Source organism: Vanellus vanellus (assembly GCF_965231255.1).
Source record: "Vanellus vanellus genome assembly, chromosome: 3".
NCBI lineage: Eukaryota > Metazoa > Chordata > Aves > Charadriiformes > Charadriidae > Vanellus > Vanellus vanellus.
In genome coordinates this window covers 25,255,423-25,273,775 of record NC_138907.1, presented here as the reverse complement: position 1 = coordinate 25,273,775, position 18,353 = coordinate 25,255,423, and the positions used below count along the sequence as shown (strand labels likewise).

Genomic DNA, 18,353 nt, shown 5'->3' with positions numbered 1-18,353 from the left:
TATATTTAATTTGGGTGTCTACTTTTTGCATAGTGCCCCATGTGACTCTTTTTTGACAGTTGTTTTTTTTATGAATTAATAAAAGGATCATAAAAACTAGCAACATAAAGTTGCTTTGTATGTTAATATTGTATAACGCTGATGTGATGTTTGCTTTGAAATGAGCTTGGGATTTTTTTTGAGTGATTGCAAATCATGTATTTTAATTGCAACATGAAGAGAAATGGTCTTGAGAATATGCCTTAAAAGGTTAGGCTAAACAGGAATTACCTTTTGGAAGCCTACTTTAAAAACAGTAGAGGCATCTAGTGGAAATGTTTGAGGACTGCAACTGTCAGAGAACGCATCGATGCACAGCTGATTTTCTTGCATTGCTTCTTCCCAGATTCAATTTCATGAATCGAATGGCAAATGCCACCCGTGTTTGTGTTTTATTTAAGACAAGGCAAATCTCAAATATAATGGTATTTAGGCACTGTGAGTCAAACGTGATTTAGGAGCCTAAGACATATTTTTCAAAAGTGATCTAAGCAAGGTGGGCCACAGAAGCATTTATATGCACAGTGCTTACAGTACCACTTCTTTAAGACATGTAACCAGTCGCAGTGCAATTTATAGTCCTTGACTACCTAAGCTACTAGAGTCCTTATAAAACATGATTGAATTAGGCATGCAAGAAAGTGATCTTTCAGTCACCTGCCTTAATGAGCAGCCACTCAAAATGGCCCACAGCAAACGCTGGGGATCGGTGCAAGTCTTCCACACAGTCTTTCCAAAGTGGCAGGTTGAAGGGCATGGTTTCCGAGCATGATCCACAGCCTCAAACCCTCTCTGACTTAAGTTTTTCTTTTAAAAGCTGATGGGTTGAAGCAGGGAGTGTCAGAGGACTCCCCCAGGACATGGGAGAGGAAGTTCAATTTCCTTCTCTGCTGATACCACACCTGAACATTTTTTATTTCCTATTACATGCTGCAGGGAAGGAGAAAATCCAGAAATCCAAAAGCAGGCTCTTTTTAAACCCAAGAAGAAAACCAGACTACAAAGCATACAGAAAGCACGAAGGTCCAGGGCTTGGTGACGCATTTGGCTGCTTTTTAATTTTCCCTTCCCCTTCCCCTTAGGCTGTAGGGCAAAACACACCATAGAAGTGTCTGTACTAACTTATTCAGAACACATTACAGAAGTATTCGTAGGCTCCCTGCCCAAGCTTAATACACTGTGCTTGTTAGCCAATTAGCCCAAGAAGCCTAACATGGCTGTGTGTTTCTCTGTGATAGTAGTAGGGCCTTGTGATAGCAGTAGGGCCTTGTGATAGCAAAGTATTTTCTCCAAAATACTTCACTGCCTGGGAAAGGTACCTCCATAGCTTTGCTCAATTGGGCTCTACGATATGACTAGAACAAAACTTTAATTTCCAACATATGCAGGTGAGGAAGTGACCAGGTAACTTCAAGCAGTTTATTCCCTGACTAGTCACATAACTGACAGCATTTTCAAAACATAATTTTTGAGCACACTTCAACTCTATCCACATTTCCTCGCAGAAAAACATTAGGTTTAAATAGGGTGTGGATCCTCCCAGTGGGTTTTCAATCTCTAGGCAAATGCCACTTAAAATAAATTAAAATATCGGGCTCATATTTGCTTATTCCTCTTCTGGTCTGAGTGTAGGAATTAATCACAAAGCCTACCCTCACAACTTTAAAAACCACAGTTTTATTACTTCCTCTGCTAACTGCACTGTCATTTACTTCCTCCTCAATTTTCCTGCACTCCCTGCGATAGATCTCTTCCTCAAATCGCACTGTGGGCTCAGATTTGTCGCGCCCACTATTTTTTCCCTTTCGTCGGTGCAAAATCTGGCCAACGCGGGCTGGGCCGCAACCCAGCCTTCAAACGCCACGGTGCCGCCGCTGCCTTCCCGTGGCGTTTTCGAGGCATTTTCCGTTTGTGCCTCCCCGGTACGGCATCGCTATTCACCGGCGGCGCGACCCCCCCACCCCCCGCCCGGGGTCTCTGCGGGCCGAGGCAGACACAAGGCCCGCACGGCCTCGGCTAGCGGTGGCTTTATTTAACGCGGGGGTCGCTAGCGCCTGATGGCGGCACAGACAGCTCCCTGCCTTCCTCAAAAAACACAACAGACAAGGATTCCGCCGCCTTGGCTCCTTCTCCTCCAGCCGGGACGCCGCACCGGGGCGGGTGGACTCCCGGCGGCGGCCTGGCAGCACAGCACAGCACAGCACAGCACAGCACAGGCCGGGCCGGGAGCAGGCCAGGCCGGCTCCCGCGCTGACCCCCTCACTGCGGCCGCCCCGCCCCGTTCACCTGCCCGGCCCGGCCCCGCCTCGCAGGCGGGCCCCCACCTCGGGAGCCGCCGAGCGCACCCGGCCCCTTCCGGGGGCGTCCCTTCCCCAGAGAGGCGTTGACCGACTGCCCCCCCTCCCCGCCCCAGCCACCGCTGTCGCTGCCGCGGGCGGGGGGGTTCTGGCCGCTTCGCAGCGGGCCCCCGTTCAGCGAACGGTTCGAGGCGTTTTGGCCCGCGCCGGCCCCCCTCCGCCAGGTGCTGTCGCGTTGCCATGGCGTTTTCCGCTCGGAGTGGGGAGGCGGCGCGGCCCGGCCGGGCCTGAGCGGCGGGCAGCCCCGCGGCCCGGCCGGACGCTGACCCTACCCTGCCCTGCTCGCCGCAGAGGGCTGCAGGGGCCCGCTGGCAGATCCCCCGCCTCCTCCTTCCCCGCCGCCGCCTTCGCTGCGCCCTGCCGCTGCTTCCCTCGACCCCGAGGTTCCGGCGGCGGCGGCGGGAGGCGGTGGCGGGCGGCGGCTGGAGCAGGCGGCGGGGAAGATGGCGGGGAACGGCGGAGGGATCGCTGGCGCCGGGAGCGGGGAGATCATCCAGCTCAACGTGGGCGGCACCAGGTGAGCCGAGGGTGCGGGGGCCGCCGCGGGCGGAGGTGGGGGGACAGGGCCTGGGCCCTGTCGGCGGGCCGCTGCGGTGCCGCGGGGCGGCGGGTGGCGGCCAGCGCATACCGGAGGGCCCCGGAGCGAGGGGGAGCGTCAAGGGGTGTCGTGGGGAGCCTCCCCGAAGGGAGGCGCTGCCCCGCCGTGCCGGGGGGTAGGGTGGCCCGGCAGCCCCTCTGTCCGGGACGGGACGGGGGGGGGGGGGGGCGGCGGTGCCGATTCGCCTGGGACCCGTCAGCCGGGGGCTCCGTGTCCTGGATGTGGTGGGGGTGTGTGTGCGTGCTGAATAAAGCTTCCCCGGCATATTGCGGGGAGCTGAGCCAGGGGGACTTAGTGGGGGAAGCGTTGGCAGTCCTGCGTGGTGCCATCCTGCGGTGTCTGGGGGTTCTGGATAGGCGCTCCAGTAAAGCGTCATATGGACCCCCTGGGTATCCCGATTCTTTAGGAGAAGAGGACGGAGAGCTTTGCTTTGCCATCAGATCCTTAGGCTTCTAATAATCGGTCTGTCTAGCAGCCTCAGAGACGAAGGTATTAAAAAGGCTGATAGGATACTGCTGCTGTCAGCCAGAATAAAGAGTTGTATTGTATTTGAGTGCACGCTGGGAGTGTGGAAGATGGCATATGTGGACATTTTGGCAGGCTGAGAGAGAGAATTGTGGGACAGCTGTGGTCAGAATCTGTGTGATAAATAGTGCAAATGTTCCTGTCAAAATGCTCAGGCATGAAATCATTAGGATTACCGTAGCTAGTGGAAACTGAAGTAATGTGTATGCTCGAGTCTGCGCACAACATGAAACCAGCTGTAAGTAGTAGGGACTACTACTACTATTTTAAGAACTTTCTTGCATTATGCAGAAGATGAACTTGTTTTTATAACTAAATTCTGCGTTACAGCCTTTCTTAAAGGAGGGCACCATAAAAATTGATGCAGAATTCCTTTGTTGGAATAAGACATTAAGAACTTGGTTCAGCCCAGAGAAGTTGCTTGTAACTTCCATAGGCAAAACTCACCTATAATGATGCTTTCAGGATAACTTTGATGTTGGCTTGGACCAGATTTTGTGTTATACTAAATAAGGTTCTTCAGTGAACTGTCTCTGAAATTATAGGCCAGGTCATCTTTTAGGGTTTTATTACAAGTGGAATCACAAAGATACTTCTGTATCATAATTTTAAATAGATCTTGTGTATTAAATGCCTCTGCAGAGAACAGAGAATTATGTACAGGGCATGAATCGGGAAAGAAGTACGCATCCTCAGAGGGCTTGCCTACACAGTGAAGTATGAAGAATGAAGCAAATCAGCAATTGTATGCATTTCACTTCTAGTTGAAGGCCTGGATTCTAGTCAACAGTAATTTGGATGTAAGGAGTAGGAAACATGTGCATGGACATTTCCCTTTTAACAGGGAGACAATGTGCCAACTTTGCACATTGTCTCCCTATTAAAGCAAGCCCAACTTCCCTTGTAGTGCCCATATTATTTGAAAAATATATCCGAGCCAAGTTTTTCAGCTTGCAAAAGCAGGTGACTCAAAGCTGACAGAAAAGTGGATGATCTGGACAGCAAACGGGGGAGCGTGGGATACTATGCATGTTTCCTCCTCTTCATTAGTTCCTGTTACCCTTACTAGAAACCTGAAACTCTTAGTTTTGTTTGTAGAGTTATGTGAGAAGAGGAAATTAGTGCTCTCCTCTGTTTCTGACAGCTATTATACTTGGGAGCATCTGGTACAGAGACCTGAGCTTTCCATGTTCTGATAGAAGGTTCCCACTGCTCCCTCGGACTGCTAGAGCTTCTCTGTTGTTGGCAGTTGCTCCAACAGTTCCTGGTCTCAGCTTTTGTGGATTCTTTTGTTGTGAGCACAAGCCTCTTGCAAGTTAACATTCATAGAAATTACTGTAAAAAATTCAGTGAACTCTCTTGACCCTTTATCTCTCCCTGGTTAAAGATAACTCTAAAAGCGCACTTGACTATGAAAATGGTTGTTTTATAACTGACACTTACTATGTCTGTTTCCAGTTGCCTGTATTTTCTTTAAAATAACTGTAGGCTGCCACCTGCTTAAGAATATTTGAGGATATTGCATGGGGTTTGCCTAATTTTCCTGATACGATGTCTTTCTGACCACTGCATGTTAGTTTCACTGAGCTGCAGATGCACTAATGCATGTAAACGTTACTAGCTAAGCTTCTTTCTGCATCCTGGAGAGGACCACTCTGTCTCGTTGTTTACGTAGATCAATGTATATGTATTAGAGGTTCTAAAGTACATGTTAGTATGAGATGAGATACTGCTTACTAAACTGGTACCATAATGCGAAGTTACAGAAAGAAAATCCTTGTGCTATGTAAGCCCACTGATAAAATTGCAAGGAGACGAATGTGGAATCAGTTGACGGCTCTCTTTCCTGTCCTCCTTATTTTGTGGCTTGTTCTTCTGGAACATCTTCTAGTCCCAAATGTTTTGCTAGTAAGCTCTTTAGCTGAAGTAAGAAATGCTAGAGTAGAACCCAGCTGGTCAAAACACCAGCAAAACTTCAATCTTGACACCTCTGACTGTCACTCATGTGCCTAAATGCAAGTATGCCTCCAGGTCAGAAATTGTGCTCTAGTGTATTGAGAAGATAGTATTATTGAGTCCTCAAACAGCTGTTCAAGATCCTGAATGGCATCATGGTCACATCATACTTCTTTATTGCGTAAAAATGAATTTAGCATTTATCATTCAGCGCTGTAGAAAATGCCAGTTAGCTGTGGTTCTTAATACTTTTTCTATATCATTCTACCTATACACACCTTCCTGGGAAACCATAAGTCCTCTTTGTTTTTTGTTTGTTTGTTTGTTTTTTTCTAAAAACACAAAAATTGCTGAAAGTTGTAAAGTATCTAAAGTATCAGACAATAAAAGCCTTTAGCTTGTGAAGACCTTTAAAAGGGTTAACTGGTGGTGCTGCATCTATCCCCATAGTTACAAGCAGTGTCTGGATTAATCTTGGATAAAATTAATATAAGTCATTGTTTTCTATTATGCACACACTGTAATACAGGTAAATGATGATTCCTTAATCTTAGAGAAGGGTAGTGATCTGTATTACTGATGATAAAAGCTGTGCAAAACTGCGAATATACTTAGAAGTCACTTTCCATTTAAAGAGCAAACCGCTTTGATTCTCTTTTATTTATTTATTTATTTATTTTTTAGAAAAGATTTTGTGCATGTTTGTTCACAGAATGCTGATACTGTAGACTTTCTGTTAGGAACAGATTTGCCATTGTTATGCTTGCAGTGAGCAGCTATACAATCCATGTTTTATGTGGGGTGGTAGTCCCATATAACCTTTGTGTTTCTGCCTCTTAGGGGGTATAAAGTAATGCTTTTTGTTTACATCTTTTTTTCACCAAAACTGGGAAACACAAGAAGTGAAAACTAGATAAATTACGATTAAGTACTTTTATTAAAAAAAAAAATTGTAATGTATTCCTGTGCTATGTCGAAAGTTGTCATGGAATTTTACTTTTGTGTTTTTTGGTTCCCATTAATGAAGAGGTCACCAAAGGTCTCTTAGTCATGGTACTAGTAAGAGGATACGTACAGTCAGAGAACTGATGCGGAGCATGAACTCGTCCAAGCTGGTAGTCCAGCTGTCTTCTTTCATGTCAAATCAGAACCAGAAGAAGTATAAAAGAGTTCATCATTATTTATTATGTTACATACTGTCTGCCATCATAAGTAATACTATAATTTGTATTATTTCATAATATGATTTGGCGTAAATACTTTATTTCTTTTAACTGCTATTGGGCCCATCTAAGGGCCCAAATAGCAAAATGGCAAATAATTAAAGTTACTGTGAAATATTAATTTGAAGCTCATTGTAGTCTTTTGCAGTGCACAATGTAGCACCCTTTGAGTCCTAAGTAAATGTAACATGCAGGTAATGACAAATGTAGCAGACTGTTGATAAACTTGTATTTTAGTGGCTGCTTTTTGTGTGTGTGTTTTTTTTCTGTGGTTTGGTTTTGTGTTTTATTTTTCTTGTTTGGTTCCCTGCTCCTCCCTCCCCCCCAAGCATTAATGTTGACAAAATATGAGAGCCAGAAAATGTAGAATGTTTAGGAAGCTGTTAGAAACATATAAAGAATGACACTTTGGGGGTTTCTGGACAGTCCTGCTTCATGCTTAAGGACAATCTGTGCAAGGAATCTGCAACCTCTTTGACTTTATGCATGTTTAAATGATCTCGAACTTCCCACACCCATTTGATATCAGCTTTGTAGGACAAATCAAATAATTTTGATAAAGCAGACTTCCTTCCAATTTTTCGGCTGATTCTAAACTTGTAACTTTGGTTTCCTAGGTTCAGCACTTCAAGACAAACACTAATGTGGATTCCAGACTCCTTTTTTTCCAGGTATTTATAATATATCATCACATTAAACAAAGACAAATTAACAGTAATTAAAAAAAAAATTACATATGTTCTCAGTCTTAATTTATTCCATAAATAGTGTCTTTATTCCTTAATGCGTTTTCCCTGTTTCAAGCAAGGGGGCAGACTAATTTGAAATAAGCTGTTATCCAGAAGGCATCTTCTATCTTGAATAATGCTATGGGAGCTTATATGTGCTGAAGAGTTGTCACTTTTTAGATGGAATGTTGTGGAAATAATACTCCAAGTTTGCAGGAAAGGGAGATGCCACTGGCTTTATTACTATATTGCCACTTGTGACCATACAAGGTAGCACTGCCTTTAGTGTTTTTTTTTTTTTTTTTAATTATTGCTGTACTGTGAGTTTAGTCAAAGTTTTGAGGGTTTTAACTTGTGGTACAGGAGCTGTTGAAATATTGAACATCCTTCTGCTAACTCTTACTACTTCTGTAGGTTGTGCTGCTTGCTGTTTGTACCCTAGTTATTTTCTGCTATAAGTGCTGTACCTCTACCACCCCAGTTAATCCCAAACACTTGAAAGAAAACCTAAAGGCTGGCAGTTTTGCTTCATTATGTTTTAATTTTGTACTCTTGACTTCTTTCCCAGTAAAAGCATGGCAGCTGACATAGGCAGCATTATCTGCTCCTGTTTTACTGAAATGTTTAGATAAATGGAGTGCCAGGGAAATGTCACTTTCTTTGAGGCATGGAAAGAAAGGGACGAGGAGGAAGTCCCTTGCTATTCCCCAATCTCTTAATACTAAATATACTATCTAAGGGGTTTGTTCTGAAAGTCATCCAGTACTGGAAAATCTCAGAGGTAATAGTCATCCAGACTTGGTGGAATCTTGAAATGAAACTGTTGCCATTAGTTAGTTTGCTTCATATCTGTAAAACAAGTTTTTGGTGTTGTGTTTTCTACTGATCTGGAGCAAGAGAACTTTGATGTGATGGGAGAGAAACTTTGAAGTTTCGTCCACCCCATTCTTGCCCAGTAAGTCCTTGCGGAGTGGATTGCTTACGCTTCCTTTTTACTTCAGCAGCTTTTACAGATTTACTAGATTGTAACAAACTATGCAGCTCTCTGGGTGCCTGGGAAAACTTTTACATCCTTTCAGGCTAGGCCTTGTGTCTGCTTTCTTTGGGAATCTGAAGGTCCTTATGATGCAGCTCTTAGCCTGATACTTCACCCTTACCAGCATTCTGCCTTGTGCAGGCAGTTTTCTTTGCTCAGCTATATAGTTTTACCAAAATGCAATGTACAATACACAAATAGAGCAAACTGACTGAGAGTGTTGCTGTCTTGTATTTGTGTTAGTCCATTTCTGGGGGACTTCTAACAAAGATTTCCTGTGTTTCAGTTTACTGAGTGGAAGAATTTCAACGCTGAAGGATGAAACTGGTGCTGTGAGTAATAAATCAGCTCATAAGTCATTAATTTAATGTTATGTTTTCAGCTAAGGAGTATTCACTGTGGGTGCTGATGGGAGTTAGACTGCGCAAGTCAGCTGTGCTTAAAAGCATGGAAAACACTCATGTTCCTGGGCTTTTAAAAACTTGTTTTGGCTTTTGCCAGTATTTTCCCTGTCACTGTTGTATTGCATAACCCCTAACAGTAGTGTTGCAGAAGCCTATGTTTAAAATGCTGACAGTACCATTTCTGCTTCAGAGTCCATGAGAAGTAATGCTCAATTGAACTTGACCTTTTGTTCATGTTTTGTCACTTATTTCAATAGGAGGAAAATACGGGACTTTGAAATAATTTCAAAATGTCACCATGTATTTTCTTTTTCTGGTGTTAGATTCGATCCAAAATACACTATGCTCTTTCTTATAGTCTCAAGGCCTAGTTGCAATACTGTTCATGCTACTGAGTGGGAGAATGGGAGTATTTAATTTAGTTATGTCTAGTGAAGTTTTAAAGATTTTCAGGACAGAATAAAGGTATTACACATGTAACTATGCAAATGTCACGGTCTCCAAACTTTCATGAAAATTCGTGACGTCTCTGGATTTCTTAGTTCTCATCTTCATTCCAAGATAAACAAGACTGGAACGATGTGTATATTTTTATGCTCATTCTGCATTATACAGACAATGCAGAGACAGAAAGTATACTTTTTTTTTTAAACAGAAGAAACTGCTAAATGCTGTATTGCAGAGGGAGGGGTAATTTTCATAAGATTGTATTGCATATGCAGTTGAGTAATCCTGACACAAAAAAAAGCATTTTAGTTGGTGGTTGCTCCACAATAATGCTAAAAGTACGGTGATTTTTCTTTGCAGATATTTATTGATCGAGATCCAGCAGCATTTGCACCCATTTTAAATTTTCTTCGCACGAAGGAGTTAGATTTACGGTAAGAAGTTCTAAGTACTTCAAGTGAAAACTAATTCAATCAGATGCATTAGAAAACTTTTTCAAATGAGGATTGTTCAGTTTTACTCAGCTAGTTGGGTGCCTAGTATACGACTTAGCTCCCTGGTAGACCTGGTGCCATGTTTAGATTATGTGTATGGTGTGGTGGAGGCAGAAATAGCATTATATTTTTTTAGTGGATTCTTGTAATTTAAACCACTTGTGGCAATGTGTTTCTTTATTGTTTCTGTATCCTTATTGTAATGAAAGATAATTAATATTAAGATAATTTTGAAATCTTAAACATCAACATATTAAATACATTTGGTGGTAATTCTTGACATTCATATTGTGTAATATCTAGTTATATGCAAGTATTTACATTCAAGGTATTGACTGGCTCTGTTCTTGAGGTTTTTTTGTTTTTTTTTGAGTTTTTTTGTTTTGTTTTTTATTTCTCCAGGGGAGTGAGTATTAATGTTCTCAGGCACGAAGCTGAATTCTATGGAATCACTCCTTTAGGTAATTTCTTTTTCTTTTTTAAATATGAGGTCATCTCACACTTATTACTATAGTAATGACCCGCTTACAACTCCTGGGCATTTGGGACCCTGAAGATTTTCAAATAACCTTCTGCATCAGTAAGTCTGAAGTAATGTAATGTTTCCCAGGAAGTGAATGCTATGGTCATATCTGTTTTTCCTTCTTAGTGAGAAGATTGCTACTATGTGAAGAATTGGAACGCTCATCTTGTGGCAGTGTCCTTTTTCACGGCTACTTGCCTCCTCCAGGTATTTTTGTGTTCATGGTCTGATGTTGCTTGCAGTCACTTACTACTTTTGTTTGTGGGGGTGATTGGCCGAAGTAGTTACTCTAGCTGTCAAACTGTCCAGAGAAGGCTTTCCTATGGAAAGACTAAGGAACTGAACATTGGCCTGATTCAAAACAAGGCTTTTATCTGTATGCTGTATGAAATGGCATCTTTAGAGTACTGGACGGGGGCGGGTGGCATGTTAATACTAAGCAGGCTGTGTTTGGTAGTAGATTAGAGTAGAGGTTCTTCATGCTGATAACATTTTACTGAAATGTACTTAGAGTGCTTTCATCTTTCTGAAGGTACAGTTACTTTAGGTGCTCAATGTCTAGATGACAAATCGGCACAAGTGAGCTTTCCTTAACAATAAGTTAGATTTTTTACTTCTCTGTAGATGAACACAGTTCATGTGTTAACCTGAAGTCTAGGGGATATCTAGCCAATTGTTGAGAAGTTTTTTGAAGATAGTTCCTTAAATTGTGAATGTCAACATAAAGAGCAAGAGCATTTTCTGTTTCAGTGTTAAGATACTGCCTGATAGTTATAGCAGATGAATTAGACTTTAGATCAGAATGCACCAGTCTTAATCCCGTATTTTGAAAGTGAGTGAATATCTGTTATATTGCTAAATTTTATGGAGTGGGACAAAACATCTGTTTTATTTTACAGGCATTCCCAACCGTAAAATAAATAATACTGCTGGGCCACCAGCTGATGTTAGAACTGGTCAAAACAGCTCCGAGAGTGAGATTCATGGCGGTGGCGTCCAACCTACACTTGCTGGTACCGGGGAAGGTACAGTCAGGCTAGGTGAGGAATGTCCGTTTTAAAAACAAAACAAATTACAAAGACGATTGTCACTGGGAAGTAAAAACTAAGTGACTGTTTCTGGTTTGTCTGTTATTCTGTGTTTGCCTGATCTTAAATTGCTGAACGCTTACTTAAGCACTACTCCCTATACAGTATTTAAGGTTCCCTGCTGCACAATCAGGACATGAGGCTGGGAGAAAGGCAAATCCAAGTTCTTTGTGCAGTCTTAGTGTGGCCTCTTAGACAAATGCCTTAAGCTATGCTAAAGCCATGTTAAAAACCAGACTGACCAGCATCTCTTTGGTCTTTGTTTGAGACCTGCTTCCTGTTCTTGCACCTCATTCTTGCTCCTGGTGCCTGTCTTGCCCTGCAAGAGTTGAGTCTTTAGAGTAAAGGTAGTCTTCAGTTGTTTGACTATACAGAATACTTTCCATATAAAATATATAAAAACTGTAAATAAGATAGGCTTGAATTCTGTAATTTTCCAGCTTTTGACTTTGCAAGCGAAATGGTGCTGTTAAGTGTCATATTTCTGCTCTAAGCATGTAAATTGTAGCAGTGTTAGGAAAATCTAGAGTATGTTAAAAGGTCAATCTATATCCTTCCAGGTAATATAAAAATAAGCCTTGGATATGAATTGCTGTTTCTTCTTTGTGAGTTGCTGCAGGTTTGGAAGCGGGCGGTTTTGGGGAAAATGAGACAGAAGGCGCAGTCTTTAGGCGTTAGTTCTTTAGAGAGCTAACTCAGTGAAGTACCATAACCACTGATTTCCAGTGCCATCCAACACTTCTGCCAAACCTAATTTAGTTATAGATGAGAAACAGGCATGCTCCCACTAGGTAATAAACGGAGGAGCTATAGGTATCCTGAGATAATGGAAATTTCAGTTCAACAGTCTGTAACAATAATGCAGCGTTGCCATTTGGAAAGAACTTATAGAAAATAAAGTGTTGTTTCTTATTTGGTAACAATCCTCAAGTTTTTACCAATTTGGCAGGCTTTAAAACTGAGGCATGCACTTCCCTCTTTGTCCTTATGAACACATTGTAGTGATGGAGATGAAATGTCTTCCTTCCATGTAAGAACTGTAAAAGTTGTAAGGATTGTGAGGAGTAATATTGCTAACCAGAATCTAGCTGAAAATGTTTCTTGAGAAACTTTGTTATCAAAGTTTCTGTTGCATATCCTAGCGGAGAGCTCTATCCTGTTCTAGATGTCTTTGCTTATCTTCTAATACCCGTCACTTGACTAACTTTAGCTTTGTTGTTGTTTTTAGGATTTCCTGTGGACCCACGGAAAGTGCTAATAGTAGCTGGCCACCACAATTGGATAGTAGCAGCCTATGCCCATTTTGCTGTTTGCTACAGGTAGGAATATAATTGCTTGTCAGGTTACAGGAATCTTAAAAAAACCCCAATAATTTGTTATGAGCAAATCAAAAAGTTTGCTTTATTCTGAAATGATAGTAGATCACAGATGTTCAGTCCGCTCCTATAAATATGAATTGCCACTTTTGCTTGTGCAAATAAACTGCTTAATAGGAATTCAAATTTTGCTGCTTTGATTTCAATTCTTGATGCTGTTGCAAAAGTAACGAACTCCGATTTAACTGCTTCAAAAGCCTGTTTTAAATCAGGCTTTTAAAGGAAAGATTAATTTAAAAGGTTCTTCCTGCTATATGGGTTTGAAGACAGTCTGTGATGTTAGACTATCAAAGAACTTGAAACAGGTAATGGATTTTTGCTACAAAGGTGATGTACCTTGTTTTAAACTTCAGTTTTTTTGGCTTAGCAGAACTGTTAAGCACTTGCTACTTCACCTGGATGACTGAAAAATGTCTTTAAATGTCTTGTAAAGAAGCTGGCTATTTGTTAAGATCAGGTGAAGATAAGTAACGCCTTTATATTACAGAGGCTGTTCTTAGTTCACATCTGGTAGTCTTAACTGGTGGCTGTCTTTTCCATGAAAAGTAATGTTTTAACAAGAGCTGTTGCCAAAACAAAACACTGCTGTTGCAGTGTGGTTCAGAAACAGAAGGGAGAACAAAGAGCGTAATGTGAATAGCTTCTTTCTTTACTGCCAAGATGACGCCATAGTTTGCGGCCTTTTTTATTATATAGAATATTAATTTACTTGCTTAAACTTTGTAACTTAAATCACATCTAACTTGTTTCTTGTATTCACCACTGCAATTTGTTTTGCTGTAATGTGTACTAAATGTGGCTTCTGTTGCTCTACTTAATGTTCTTGTTTTCAATTATGCCTAATATGGTCTGACTGGAGACAGAGGCAATGATATGCAATCGTCTTTGTGCTAATTGTCCCCTCCTTAGCATTTTATCTCTGACTGTTTTCCTGGGATGCTAGCTCACTTAAGTGAAAGATTCTGCCTCATTCCTGCTTGGTAATCTACTTAATGAGACTTGTTACCGCTGAACTTAAGTCATTAGTGATGCCTTTGATGAAGCATGTCAAACTTGGATTGTTGCTGAAAGAAGGCAGAGGTCAATATGCCAATTTAAAATGCTGCTTTTCTTCATAGTGACTCAGGGTAGCAGTTTTGTCTTGATTCAAATATTTTTTTCTTCTGGAACTTGCAGGAACTCTAGGAATACAGTGGTGGAATTTTTCCCTCCTCCGTTCTGCTCTTGTACAGCTTTGGTTAACAGTTTTTTCACCTCTCTGCTGCATCTTAGTACCTGTCTGTTTAAGTGAATTTGCCCAGACTTTTTTTGACTGTCTAGTGTTTGAGCAGACAGCATACACTTAAAAATACTTCCCTCTACTCACAAATTTTAATATAGCTTGCTTATACTACTATGCTGCAGTCAAGTGATGTGATTTTTAAGATTCTTGTCAGGATTATTTTAGTGTAACAACTGAACGTCTGAATTCTAGCCAGAATCACTTCTCAAAGTCAGTGGTAATTTGTAGTGGACTGGACAGTGAATCCCATGCAGTAAGAAATGAAATATATTCAGATATTTAGTTTTGTGACTTTCTTTTATGCTTCTTGTAACAGGTATTATGTAAATACTTAAGGTAATTATTTTAGTAAAAAACTACAGCAAAGCACAGTGCGTCCTAAAGATAGTATTTTTTTCCCTTTAAAGTATGGCAGAAGTCTTCAAAACTTGATAATGAAGCTTGTGAGAATGTCTTGGTTGCATTTAAAGTCATATGGATATTGCAATCCTGGTCTTAAGTCATTTTACTACAATTTCTTCTGCATGCTCTATGGGTAGAGCAATGATCTGTGGCGCTTTATCTCCAGGCAGGATGCAATGCTGAATTGAAAGAATGGCAAAAAGTACTATACGTATGTTTCTGCTTTCCGTGTTAACATTTACATAATTTAACTGCTTAGATTTACTGTGGTCTAGCTCAGTTGCAAAGTATCTAAATTATTGCCTAAAATTAAATCAGATGAATTGTGCTTTTCTGGCATTATGTAAGTCTTTAAAATTGCACAGGCAAATGATTCTCTAAAAATAAAGCTTATAGTCAATTCTGTATAGTCTGTTTACAGTATACCCTAAACAGAAAATGTGACTAGATAGCAGAGCTTTATGCTACAGCATGATTGGGTGTCTTGCATGATATTTAAGACACCTTGCCTCTGGGAATTAATAGAGATTTCTTCTAAAGTCTTATGCTGAACTTCATTCTCTAGCATTTTACTAGCCCAGGCTTTTGGCTGGATCATGCGCATTGGTTCAGGTGTAGACTGAGATGTCTTTATCTGAACCTCTAACCTCTGCTCACTGTTCCCTCCTTTGTCCTTCCAGAATTAAAGAATCATCCGGGTGGCAGCAGGTGTTCACGAGTCCCTATCTGGACTGGACAATTGAGCGAGTGGCCCTCAACGCTAAGGTGGTTGGAGGACCGCATGGAGACAAGGATAAGATGGTTGCAGTTGCCTCGGAGAGTAGCATAATCTTGTGGAGCATTCAAGATGGTGGTAGTGGCAGTGAAATTGGTAACTATAATTGCTTGGGATTTATCTTTTTTGTGTGTGTTTAACTGGAAAGAAGTCTGTGATGTTGTTTTGAGGTATGTATGATTAGCAGGGTTTGGTAATCAGTTTCACAAAGTGACAAAACAAGCTATAGTAAGCAACGTATTGGAACATATTAACTTACTTCTCTGTCATGCTACAGGAGACCTCTCTCAAAAACAAGATGATGAATAATAAATGGCGTACTGTCCATCAGGCATGTCAACCGCACCACTCAGCTTGATGTCATTCTCACGCTTGCTGAGGATGCACTCAATCCTATTGTCTATGTCATTGACGAAGATATTAAACAGTACTGCACCCAATATGGACCCCTGAGGGACACCACTTGTCACCCATCTCCATCTGGGCATTAAGTCATTCACCGCTGCCCTCTGGGTGCGACCATCCAACCAATTCCTCATCCACTGATCAGTCCACCCATACCTCTCCAATTTAGAGGGAAGAATGTTGTGGTGGACTGTGTCAAAGGCCTTACTGAAGTCCAGATAGATGACATCCATAGCTCTTCCCTTGTCCACTGATGTAGTGACTCCATCATAGAAGGCTACTAGGTTGGTCAGGCAGGGCTTGCCCTTGGTGAAGCCATGCTGGCTGTCTTGAAACACCTTCCTGTCCTCCATGTGCCTTAACATAGCTTCAAGGAGGATCTGTTCCATGATCTTCCCAGATACAGAGGTGAGGCTGACAGGTCAGTAGTTCCCAGGGTCCTCCTTTCTACTCTTTTTTAAAAATGGGCATAATGTTTCCCTTTTTCCAGTATCGTGGAGAGTGGATTGGCAACTACATCAGCCAATTCCCTCAGGATTCTGGGATGCATCTCATCAGGTCTCATGGATTTCTCTATGTTCAAGTTCCTCAGGTGGTCACAAACCTGATCTCTTACATTGGGAGGGACTTTTCTCCCCCAGTCTCTGCCTTGTGGTCCATCCACTCAAGAGGTGTGGGGAGAAAGCTTGCCAGTAAAGACTGAGGCAAAAAAGTTGAGTACCTCACCTTTCTCCTTGTCCATTGTTACCAGTCTGCCAGCCTTGCTCATCAGGGGAGGTATGTTTTCTTTCACCTTCCTTTTCTGGTTGACATTATTGTTTGTACACCTTGGCCCTGAAGGATACACAATTAGGGAGGCTTTAGAAATAGCAAGAAATTTTCAGCAGTAAATATTCCTTGGTACTGATCTGATGGCTTGTCTGACTAGCTACTGTTCAAATACAGGGCAAGTTTGGGAGGCAGTGAAGGGAGCGTTATTAGGAACTTCTCTAGCCTAATACCTGGTGTTTGAATCGCCACTATTATGACAGTAATATCTGTTTCCTCTGGCAGTGCATACTGCTAACAAAGTATGACAGCAATCTCCTTATATGGCCACTTTTCTCTGAAATTTTATGCTGAGTTGATTTGTTATTAGATGTATCACCACAGTTGAAGGCATGAGAAAGTGGTCATTAACTAAAGTCAAAATAACCAAATTCAAGTTTTGATCCATGTGCCTTTAAAGGAAGAGCTTACTTGAAAGATGCTCAGGCAATTTCTAGCTATGTTAATGGCTGTTGCTTTTTTTCATGCTTGAATAAGTGAAAGCACCAAGTGAGATTTGAAGATGGGGAAAGACAAAGGTCTTGCATGAGATAGTGCAGCTGTATACTGCTCTTTTAGTTGTGATTTATAGAGTTCTTGTATCTAATCATGGTCAGCAAAACAGAAAAGGTTTCATTGCGTTAAAAACCAAAAAAAGCAAAACAACAAAAAACTGAAATGTGTGTCTAAGTTGAATGTGAAATATCTCTATTAAACAGGGAGTAAATATTGTACTTGAGAAGCCTTTTCTTCTGTTATGCTCTCCTTGACCAAATCTTAAAGGCAGGGAAGAAATGGTGTGACAGCTGTACTCCTGTAATAGGCATTGCTTTAAGCACTGAGCTATTACATTCCTCCTGCTTTTTCTGGTTTGACTTAGCTGCTTGTGTTACCTTGGGATTTGCAATAGGATATGTGAAGCAGCATCTCAGATTTCTGGAAATCAAGTGCAAAGAGAGGCAAAACCTGTAAGTGGACTTTTACTTTAAATAAAGCCTCTAAAATATCATAACATTCTGGTAGCTCAGACTACGACTGAACATGGGAACAAAACTGAAGGAAGCACTTTTGCTAAACAGGCTGTACTGCCTCGAAGGGACTTTATGAAACAAAGGAAATGCCACTTGGGGCTGGAAGGAGCAGAGAGAAAGTGCCTACAGGATTGAATCTTTAGTCTGACTAATGTGGAACAAAACGTACTATTCTTCTTTTTGGATAATAGGTCATGCTACTTCATTTAAAAAAACTAAGATATGCTTGTGTTAAATAGTAATAACTTGAATATAGCTGTCTTGTTTCTTTGTAGGGGCAAATGCTTGCAGTCCTCCTTTGTGTTAGAGATATAGTACATTGCTATAATCTTCTGAAAGACACTACTTGTTCCAAACAGTCGTTGGAGCCTGGCGATACCATCCTCAGAAAATTGTGTGGGCTGGCATCTTTGTGATAGAGCTCTCCCAGAGCGTTCTCTTTCCTTTCAATATTACTTACATAAGACACTGCTGCTGGATGGCTGCTGTAAGCAGTATTTTACTGAGAGGGACCCTTAAGACAAGAGCCTGTCATTACGTATAGCATTGTCTCCCCTGTGGATGCGTCTCAAGATTGTTGAGCCTAAGCAGGACTGACACTTCAAATTCCTCCAGACCATTCAAGCTGTCTCCCTTGATTTCCTTGAACCTCATCCTTCTCTGGAGTAATCAATTCTAGTTGTTTCTGTGGATTTTTTATTATTGCCTTTTTCATGTGCCCTGTACTGCTGAATCTCATCTGCATCGAATGATTGTACTGTGCCCTGGAAAACAGTTTAGCATCCTAATTAAAACATAAGTATATATTGAGCTTCCTGAGGTTCCTTGTTGGATTGTAACAGAGGGCTGCTTTGTGG

The 18,353-nt window shown here is 41.6% G+C and overlaps 1 protein-coding gene across 1 annotated transcript in view; it reads left to right on the top strand.

The window, feature by feature from the left end:
* The first annotated feature begins 2,702 nt into the window (after positions 1 to 2,702).
* Positions 2,703 to 18,353, top strand: part of KCTD3 (potassium channel tetramerization domain containing 3) — a 28,215-nt gene continuing 12,564 nt past the window's right edge. Inside the window, exons 1-9 of the mRNA XM_082480511.1 lie at positions 2,703 to 2,913; positions 7,316 to 7,369; positions 8,749 to 8,794; positions 9,674 to 9,747; positions 10,210 to 10,268; positions 10,457 to 10,537; positions 11,230 to 11,370; positions 12,647 to 12,737; positions 15,159 to 15,349. Of these exons, the coding sequence (XP_082336637.1) occupies positions 2,840 to 2,913; positions 7,316 to 7,369; positions 8,749 to 8,794; positions 9,674 to 9,747; positions 10,210 to 10,268; positions 10,457 to 10,537; positions 11,230 to 11,370; positions 12,647 to 12,737; positions 15,159 to 15,349 (811 nt within the window). The 5' untranslated portion in view covers positions 2,703 to 2,839. The remainder of the gene's footprint in view (positions 2,914 to 7,315; positions 7,370 to 8,748; positions 8,795 to 9,673; positions 9,748 to 10,209; positions 10,269 to 10,456; positions 10,538 to 11,229; positions 11,371 to 12,646; positions 12,738 to 15,158; positions 15,350 to 18,353) is intronic.